Raw genomic sequence first — 10,773 nt, forward strand, 5'->3', positions numbered from 1 at the left:
TATTCTCTTTGGTACTCTTAGAGGCTTGTATACTAGTGTTGGGTATGTGTATGTGTAAATAAATCAATGCTAAGGTCTCTTCCACAGTCAGTCGTGTTCATTTGAATGTTAATTCGGAGGACTTATTGGCCCAGATTGTATGTTGCAAAGATATGAGTATGGATATCAGTTCGCACAGGCCTTCAGGCGTCGTGTGTTGGTTGCACCTCCCAAGGTTGGGTCCTGAGCCTGCACGAAGAACTTATTCATCTGTTATTCCTCCAGTGGTGGCCTTACCTTAGCGACTTTAGATCTCCAACGGGTGGCATACTCACGGAAGGTTTCCATGGGTTTCTTATTGAGGTTCTGGATGTAGAACACATACAGAGCATTTTCTGTATTGAATCTGAACTTGTCCATAAAATCAGAAGCCATACTCACCCAGTTAGACCACTTCTTTAGGTTTTGACTGATATACCATAACAAGGCATCTCCTGTGAGACTTTGCATAAATAGCTTAATATGAATTTGCTCGTTTTTACCCACGGCTATGAGCTTGTCGTAATAAGTCCTCAAATGTGCTTTGGGATCACTAGCACCATCAAATATCTTGAAATTTGGAAGTTTATAATCGTCGGGCAGTTCTATATCTGGTTGAATGCATAGATCTTTATAGTTCAAGCCTTCAATACCTTTTCCTCCCACGACACTCAGGACCCTTCTAGATAGCTTCTTCAACTCCTCGGCCATGTTGTTAATGAGCAGGTCCTTTTTCGTGGGTTCAGGTGTATACATAATTTGATGTGGTGTGTATGGCAGGGTTTCCACACATATGGGATTGCTTTGGTGAGTGTCGGGGACTTGGGAATATGGATGATCATTGATGGGCATCTAGGGAGGATCATGAGTTGGTCGTAGTGCATTTTGAGGGGAGGGGTAGGTGGCGATTTGTGGGTATTGAGTTGTGTTGTGATAGTGTTGTTGTGGAACTTGTAATGGTGGAAGGTTCAGGTTTTGTGGAAGTGTGGGTTTGTGGTACTGCTTAGTGGTAGGGGGATTTTGTGGAGCTTGACGTTGTGGATTCTGAGGTTGTGGATTCTGGGGTTGTGGTAGATTTTAAGTAGTAACTTTTTGGTGGTTGATATCAGGGACGTTTAAGGTAAGGACATGTTGGCAAGGTTGCGGACCTGCTTTATCTCGCCTTGTAGTTCTAGAATCTTTTGTTTTAAACTCAGAACCAACTTGTTCTGCCCCGGTGTGCTTCTCCCATATGAGGTTTCCATATTCTCTTCCAAAGGAGCATTGTCTTTCCCATTTCCACTCAAGTTATCCATCTTCCCTTTACCTTTGCTTTTGATGTTACTAGGAGGGGGAGGAGGCGGAGGACCTCTAGATCTTGTGTGGCATGTTTATGTTGATAGAGTGCATGAACCAAGCATTGGGAATGAGTATAATCAAAAGAAGGAAAAACAAAAGGTAGCCAAGTTAGTAAGGTAAAAATGAAAAGAGCATTGCGGTATTTAAACAAATAGCACATAAAGCATTGAATAACGCGAGTCCTAATTTGGGGACCTCGTTGTGCCCGAGGTAGGACTAACCGACATGTAACTTGGAGAAATTTGTGCCAACACTATTTCATTCCATTAAAGCAAAATAACTCAAATCATCATATTACCAAAAAGAAATAAGGAGATAGAGTCGCTAAAGGCACAAGGCTTTATTACATCTATTCTAAAACAAAATCTAACTATAAAATATTAAAGGAAATTTCTTATTCTACTTGGTCTAGAATGGCCCTTCTCCATGTCTTTCCTTCTTTGCTCCTTCGATCATGTTCCCGAGGTCGTGGATGTCAAGAAACATGTAGGCCATTTATAGCTTTCCAACTTTATCATATCCCATACCCTGTTAGTCCCAGAGTCTCTTCCTTACTTTCCCCTGTAACTCCATCAGTCCCTGCTCCAAATACTCCAACCTTTTTGTCGCTTTATTTGCTATTTCTCTCCATTCTTTTATAGCTTCCATGTCTGTCTTATGTTGCTCCAAGTGCTTTGCTTCAGATTCGAAGACCCTCTTGCGCAGCCTTTTGTATTTCGCTTGAGCTTCTGCCTCTTCATCTATGATCCTCCCTTTATCTTGATACTTGGTTTTACATCCCTAGTTGTGTCATCTTCCATCCACAAAAGGTAGTAGTACATGTGTCCAGCATGATACATATCGGGCTCTATAGTCTCTTCTTCCACAATGATTTTCTAATTCTACATATGCTGGGCTTCGAACATGAAAGGTATGATGTCCTCCTTAAAATCTACCTTGTATTGTGTCATGTTGGTAACTTGTGGTGTAACCCGCTTTCTTCTAGCCTGCCTCGTTACTCTTATTAAAGTATAAGGGTAAATACCTCACAATCATTTCAACACGAGATAAGTAGACTTCTTGAATCGAATTATGAACTCCTTACTCGAAAACCATTCGAGCATCCATTGTACCTGTTCCCCAGTCAGATTGCTGAAAAGGTGTGCCCATCCTTGAGCATTTATGGGTCTCGCAAATCTTCCAGGAGGAAAGATCATCTTCTTTGGGTGGTTGCTAGAAATGTAGTCATTCATCGACCTGCGAAGGAAATCTTGGAGGCAATCGCTTCTTTGGAGATGCTTTAATAACCATATTTGCAACAGAAAGTTGCTCCCCTCAAAGTAACCTGCCTCGTGCTTACATCGGTCTAAGGCTCGATATATTTTTGCCAATATCATAGGGACAATAGTATAAGTTTATCCCTCGATCCCCTCCATCATGGTTCTGGCTACCGTGGCTAGTCGAGTATGTATTTTACATCCTTGCATTGGAAAAATCATCAGCCCCACAAAACACACAATGAAAACATAAACCCTACGATGAATCCACCCAATAGAAGTGATGTCCAATTCTTCGAGAAACAACCGGTATGATTTGCTATGTCCATAACGTTCATACAAAAATTCAAAAGCATTATAAGACTTCTTCAAGTAGCCTAGTTTAATTTTCTTCTTGATCTTGAGCATTTTCAGAAAATCACGGGGTGTGCGGTTTTTTGGTACCAGCAAGCCCGGACTATCCCAGGGGAGTTTAGTAAAAGCTTTAATTTTCTCCAAGAGCGGGGTCATCTCTAAGTTTCCAAATCGAAAGACGGTCCTTTTCGTGTCCCAAAATATATTAGCAGCCTCAATCAGTTCCCTGCACGACTGAATGTCCATTAAGGATGGCAAGTTACCCAATATCCTTCTCTTAAGATTCGTATCACACTGAGGGAGGTCATTCCACCAATTGATAAACTTGGATGGAATGCTCTGGACCATACCGAACCTAGAAATGTCGTGCTTCATTTTCTGCATTAAAGAAAAGAGTTAGCCCTACCCCCTCTTGATTTCATTAATTAAGCAACAACAATCAACATGTTGGTACATTTCTCCAAGTAATGCACATAGTATGAAAGTATCCTTTGGGATTGTAGAGATACATTTGGACTTTGGAAAAGGTTTATGTAAACAAATCTATTATGCCACTAGTATTTAATCCATCTTAGGTTTAACATGATGCATGCAAAATTTCGATAAGAGTAGGCTTCTAAGGGTCTGACCGATACTATTAAGCGTTCAACTTGAGAGGGAAAGATGCGGGACTTTCGATTGCACCATTGATCGAATAGTCCACCACTAATAAGCCTTTCCGATTTAAAAAGGGTATTTTTGCAAAGCGCGGACACTCATCAAGTGCCACTACATTGATAGTAGGCACGACTGAAATATGATGTTGAAAGCATGCTTATGAAAACGATAACAAGTAGCCAAATAATTTTACATGATGAAGAAAGACATAAAGACAATATTTAATAATGCGATAAATAAGTAAGGAAGAGAAAGAAAATAAAAGACAAAGAGAAATAGTTAGCATGGTTCATAAAATTCGAAAAACATAGTAAAGCAAATAAAGAAGAGGGGAAAGGGAAGTTTATGGCGTAACTATTTCGAGCAAGTAAAGGGATGGGGGAAAGGAAGTACATGAAAGAAGTCAAATAAAGCAACTTGATAATCCCACACAAGCAAAATATTCGTCATGGTAATAGCCTAAGCATTTTCCCAGCAGAGTCTCCAAGCTGTTGCGCCCTGTTTTCTTGCGAAAGTGGGTTTCGACGTGTGACAACCCTTTTAAATGGGAATTAAGAGAGAAGAGTCACCACCTAACGATTTTAAGGTGTGTTAGGGCACCTATTTGCAAATAACTCTATGTGGAAATATTGAGTTACTAATTAATTATCCTAAATGAGCATGCCAATTAATCCATTATCAAACTAAGGGAATAAACGATCAAAGCAAGTGGTTAATTATTCTAAGTGGATGAAGGGTGATCGAATATAATCCAACTACTAAGGATTAACTAATTTGAAGTAATACATAGACTATCATCTCCAGCTACCTGATTACTATCTTTAACTTGTTTACTTAAAGTGCACTAATTCATTTCTAAGTCGTGTCCTATATGTTCTTACCTGTCCCATGCCTATTGTCCAGGAGGTGTTGGACAACTATGTGGGTGGTTCTAGACTTATCTAGGATATTAAAATTAAAAGACTAGGTGCCAAATAATTTTAAAAAGAAGGACTTCACAAAAGGCATAGTTACATAAAAGGGCCCATGTTTACCTCCACTAGTAGATTCACAAAAGTTTCAAGTTGTTTCTAACTGACAGGTTGGCAGAAGTGGTAGCCTCAAAGTTGGATTCCTATAGGCATGCTTTCTAATTATAGGATTAGCTGGAGAATTTAAGAAGCAATCCGTATTATGTAATGACTCGATCCCCTATTAACTACTTCTCCCATATCTATTTCTGCTACTGTGACTTGCCGGGAGGTTTTGTTTTGGTTTTTGGAGTATTTTGGGACACTTAGTCCCTAAATGGAGGTTTAAGCCTTAAGATTTGGACCATAGTCGGAACTATATGAATATGACTCCGGAATAAAGTTCCGTCGGTTCCGTTAGCTACGTTAGGTGATTTTGGACTTAGGGGCATGGCCGGATAGTGTTTTGGAGGTCTAAAGGTCATTTAGGCTTGAAATGGTGAAAGTCAAAGTTTTGGAGATTTGGACCGGTGGTGGAATTTTGATACTGGGGTCGGATTCTGATTTCAGAAGTTAGAGTAGGCCTGTAATGTTGAATACGGCTTGTGTGCAAAATATGAGGTCAATCGGACGTGGTTTGATAGGTTTCGGCATCGGTTGTGTAAATATGAAGTTTCAAGTTCATTAAGTTTGAATTGGAGGGTGATTCGTGATTTTAGCATCGTTTGATGTTATTTGAGGGCTAGACTAAGTTTGTATGGTGATTTAGGACTGGTTGGTATGTTTGGTTGAGGTCCTGGGGGCCTCGGGTGTGTTTCGGATGCCCAGCGGATTGATTTTTGGACCTAGGAGGTTGCTAAAGTTTTCTAGTGTTTGAGTTTTGGTTTCCTTATACGCGATCGCATGGGGTGATACGCGATCGCGTAAGCTATCTGGGCGAGAGGATGTAATTAATCTTAGCGTTCGTGGACAGGAGCATGCGAACGCGTAGTGAAGTGAGGTGGTGCTTCGCGAACACAAAGACAAGGTCGCGTTCGCGTAGGGTTAAGTAGACCAAAGCCGGGCCACGCACTTTGCTCCCCGCGAACGCGTAGGGTTGTTTGCGATCACGTAAATATGCGGCGATCCTACCCGAGTGGTGCCCACGGATGATGTACAGATTACAGAGGACTTGTCATACGAGGAAATTCCAGTTGCCATCCTAGACCGACAAATCCGCAATCTACGAAATAAGGAGGTAGCTTCCGTAAAGGTTTTATGGAGGAGCAAGAATGTAGAAGAGATGACGTGGGAATCGGAGGAAGAAATGAAGTCTAAATACCCCCACCTATTTCAAACTGAAGATATGGTTCGAGATGGGACGCTACAACATAGCTCTATGTAGGCTAGCAGGTCATCAGGTAAGCTTTTATTTTTCACTTTCAATATTTATGATTTACGGTCGGTGAGGCAAATTGCTGCTATTTATAAAGATTGGCCATATGTGGCATGCATAGTATGTTTCTGGCTACGTGCAGGTTGGTTTTAACCTAGTGTACGAAGGATACTTTGGCAAAATTTTCCAAAGTCTCTAAGAGTAAACATTCGAGGACGAATGTTCCCAAGGGGGGAGTGATGTTACACCCTATATTTTCGTACGTAAAAATGCGTCGTAAGCAAACTAATGTAGGACCAAAAATGAGATAATATTTAAAAGTATATAAAGTAAGTTAATCATGTTACCTCTGAGGTTACAAATATTGAAGATCATGAACAACAAGTACAAAGAGGGTTGGACAGTTCAGAAGCTAAAGCAATTAAATAAAACAATGTTTCGTCGAAAGTCGACAAGTTGGGAATGTTATAACATGTACCTTTGGGGTGAGACTAGGGTGATTAACATGATAAGGAGATTATGTTATGATTTATATTAGTCGTATGACATCCGTGTGTTATGTTTTAATGTCAAGCGAGTTGTGGAACAAAAGTCGATGAAAGTCATCACAAGTTACACTCATAAGTTTTACTGAAACTTTGGGTCAAATGTAACTGCAATTTTCTCCCAATATACTTAGAGTTATGGGGTGTTCCACCCATCAAATTAAAGATCTATGAGTCTAGTTTCCAATGCATTAAACCGTTTGTCAATATGACATCGGAGTAATGAGATATGGGCATTTTTGCGATACTGCGCAAGCTGCTAGGTGACAAGTAGGTGTGTCACCTACTTGCTTAAATGAAAGCCCAAAAATGGGCCATTTCGGGTCTTCCAAGGAGGCCTTTTAAAGGCCTATTTTCTTCATATATTAGACTTAAAATAGAGCATAATAACCAGACATAAGCTCTGCAAAGAATCCTCCCAAAAATTTCCCACAAACCCTAATTGATTTTCTCTCCCTTTCAAGTTCTAATTGGAGGTAAAACCTAGAGTTTGAAGAACCAAGATAGGAGCTGAGTTATCCAACAAATAAGGTGAGTTTACTTCTCCATTTCATCCAGTTTTTCTTCTATAAATTCATGGTAAGTCGTTCAATACTTGTGAGAACTCACGGGACGGTGATCGGAAGCCGTGAGTTCGAGTTATTCACTTGTAGCGGACTGTTTTGTGGACTGTTTTGTGTTGCTGTTGGGCTTCGTGTTTTACTACTGTTTTGTAGAGTTTTGGAGGAGGAAGGGGGTGTAGAAACACCATATAAATGTAGGGTGGTTGGCTGGTCGGTCGTCATAACATTTTCGGGTCGTTTGACACTACTACGGTGGTCGTTTTGTGTATGAAGAGATTGGGGTGTGTTGGGCTATTTTGTAGTATTTGATGGTGTATATAGGGCTGGAAAATGATGTATATGTTGTCATTGTTCTGTTCTTGTATTTTTGGTGTTATCTTGAATTTGGAGGAAGTAAGGATTATAGGGGAGATGCTGCCCGTTTTAATACAAAATAAGTTTGTCGTTCGTTGTGCGATAGTTGTAACTTTCGTAACTTAACGATAGCATTATTATCATTGTTGTAGATTATGGTACGAAGAGGTGAGTTCAACTTGGTGATTGGAAAGATTGTGATAAGGTATGTTAAGGCTAAGCCTTCCTTCATTTTGGCATGATCTCGTAGCTACATGTGTTAGTAATGAGACAAAAAGAGAAGCTCATATTCATGAATTTATTCACACTATTCGAGTCTCATAAGTTACAATATTATTCCTTATCGAGACTCTATATTCAATTTTAGTATTGTCTTCTTCCGGTCAAGAGAGCAGCAAGCCTATATATACAGTATTACAGTATTTTCATTACCATCGAGCTATAATCGATGGGCAGGCCCCTATTGGGCAACCTCTGATCAGATGGAAAGTTATATACCGAGCCTACTGTGGCCGAGCGCCTATGAGCGAGCCCAGCATGGTCGAGATACATAGCCTAGTATGGCCGAGCGCCTATGAGCGAGCCTACTATGGCAGAGCAGTTATATATACCGAGCCTTATAAGGCCGTACAATTATTTTACTTACTATATTGAAGGAGTTGAGTCAGTATCAGCAGGTAAGTATATCTCCAGATCATCTTTGACTCCCAGTTACTTCCAGTTATTATATTATCAGTTCAGTTTCGATTTTCAGTTATGTTATTGCCTTACATACTCGGTACATTATTTCGTACTGACGTCCCTTTTCCGGGGACGCTGCATTTCATGCATGCAGGTTCAGATAGACAGACGAGTAGATCTCCTCAGTAGGTGTTTCCCGAGTTCAGCCTGATCGGTAAGCTCCACGCCTTTCGGAGTTGCCAGGTCTAGAGTGTTGTGTACATCTTATGTATATCTGTATATATGTTATGGGTAGGTCGGGGCCCTGTTCCGATCATAGTACATCTATCAGTAGAGGCTTGTAGACATATCCTGTTGGTTAGTGCAGTATGTTGGGTTTGTAGGCCTGGTATGTATAATTTGGTGGTTTGTCAGCTGTAGTAGCTATGACGGCCTTTTCAGCCTAGCTTTATATTGATGTTTAGTTAGCGCTAGTTTCCATTCAGTTTTATATTTTGCTTCGCAAATTGTCTTGCAAGGTGGCCCCATGGCCAAAGTATGACATTATGTGTTCAGAGTCCCTTAGTCGCAATTTGGTACGCCAGGTTAGGTGAGGCACCAGGTGCTTGTATCGCTCCTAGGTTCGGGGCGTGACAAACTTGGTATCAGAGCAGTTCTGTCCTAGGGAGTCTACAAGCCGTGTCTAGTAGGGTCTTGTTTATAGATGTGTTGTGCACCACATTATATAAGCAGGGCACTACAGGGCATTTAGGAGTTGGTTACCCTTCTTTGAAATCTAAATCGTGCTACAGAACTGAGTTATAGGAAATTTGAATTAAACTTATGTGTTGGTGTTTGCATGCACAGATGACGGTGACTAGGAAGACTACGGCTAGCCAGAGGAGAGATACAGCAGTAGGTGAGGGGACCAGCAGGGTACCCCCAGTAGATGGGGCCCAGTCTGAGGCTCAAGGTGAGACCCCTACTCAGCCATTACCGGCTCCTCCACCAACTACGGAGATTCCTAGGGAAACCGCACATCCAGTTCCCCCTCCACTTCCATCAGATCAGGACTTAAGGAGTGCAGTGCATTTGTTGACACAGTTGGTAGCTACCCAGCAACAGGCTAGGGCATCAGCTAGTGCAGGAACTTCTGAGGGGTCTGGGAGTTCAAGGGTCCGAGAGTTTATTGCTTTGAGTCCCCCAGAGTTCACGGGGACAGATCAGAGGGAGGACCCGCAGGATTTCATAGATCAGCTTCACAGGATCTTTCGTGTTATGCATGCCACGGAGAAAGAGGCAGTTGAGCTAGCAGCTTTTCGACTCCGAGATATAGCCATCCTTTGGTATGAGGGATGGGAGAGGTCCAGGGGACGTGATGCACCTCCAGCTATTTGGGAGAATTTTTCAGATGCCTTCCTTGACCAGTACTTACCACGGGAGATCCGACAGGCTCGAGTCGATCAGTTTCTAGCCCTCAAGCAGGGTAATATGAGTGTTCGAGAGTATAGTCTCCGTTTTGACTCATTGGCCAGATATGCACCATCCATAGTTGCTACTATGCGGGACAGGATTCACAGGTTTATAGCAGGGTTAGCCCCAGAGTTAACCGAGGCATGTGCCACCGCTGCATTGCAGGATAGTATGGATATCTCCCGGATTCAGGCATTCGCCCAGAATATAGAAAGGGGTAGGCGTCGGCAGCAGGGTACAGAGAGGGCTGAGCAAGGGCAACGTAAGAGGATGAGATTTCCCAGGTCTCAGGAGCAATCTCAGGGTAGTTATAGGACCCAGTACTTCGGACGGCCACCTAGGCCTCCGCCACCTCAGTTACAGGGTTACAGGTATGACCGCTATAATCAGTCAGGACCAGGTGAGAGCTCACGGGCGTCGGGTTTGCAGTGACAGCGAGGATCTGTGCAGACATGGTCATTTCCTCCACGGTGTGACATCTGTGGTAGAGGACACTTGGGCCAATGCCGAGCAGGTTCTGATGCTTGTTATACATGTGGGCGTCCAGGGCATATGATGCGAGATTGCCCAAATAGAGATTCGGGGGGAATGGCACAACCAGCGAGTTCAGCAACAGGATCATCTATGTCCGTGCATCCTTCAGGGCGCGAGTCTCAGTCTTCGGCTGGTAGAGGTCGGGGCAGAGGTAGAGGTTCCAGTTCAAGTGGTAATCAGAACCGTATCTATGCTTTAGCGGGTCGACAGGACCAGGAGTCTTCACCAGACATTGTGACAGGTATATTAACCATTTGCTCTCACGATGCTTATGCTTTGATAGACCCAGGATCTACTTTATCGTATATTACCCCATTTGTCGCGAGGAAGTTTGGTATAGTGCCTGAAATACTAAGTGATCCTTTTGCGGTATCTACACCGGTCGGAGAATCGATTATTGCTAGACGGGTTTACCGAGGTTGTACGGTGATAATTTGTAGTCGTCAGACCTCAGCTGACCTAGTTGAGCTAGAGATGATGGATTTTGATGCTATCATGGGCATGGACTGGTTGGCAGCTTGCTATGCCACAGTTGATTGCCGAGCAAAGGCAGCCAGATTTCAATTTTTGGGTGAGCCAGTCCTTGAATGGGTAGGTAATACACCAACACCCAGAGGTAGGTTTATTTCCTATCTGAAGGCGAGGAAAATGATCACAAAAGGGTGCATTTATCATATTGTGCGAGTTAGAGATGCA

General features: G+C 42.4%; 1 protein-coding gene across 1 annotated transcript; it reads right to left on the reverse strand.

Annotated features, from left to right (window-relative positions):
* Positions 1–252: 252 nt before the first annotated feature.
* Positions 253–729, reverse strand: LOC117273991 (uncharacterized). The gene has a single exon (XM_033653205.1). It carries the CDS (start codon positions 727–729, stop codon positions 253–255), a length of 477 nt encoding a protein of 158 aa, XP_033509096.1.
* Between the last annotated feature and the right edge of the window lie 10,044 nt (positions 730–10,773).

The sequence above is a fragment of the Nicotiana tomentosiformis genome, chromosome 7 (genome assembly GCF_000390325.3).
Source record: "Nicotiana tomentosiformis chromosome 7, ASM39032v3, whole genome shotgun sequence".
Taxonomy (NCBI): domain Eukaryota; kingdom Viridiplantae; phylum Streptophyta; class Magnoliopsida; order Solanales; family Solanaceae; genus Nicotiana; species Nicotiana tomentosiformis.

What these genes read in the sequence shown, in the direction of transcription:
- LOC117273991 (XM_033653205.1), bottom strand. Translation starts at nt 729, where the DNA reads ATGGCCGAGGAGTTGAAGAAGCTATCTAGAAGGGTCCTGAGTGTCGTG.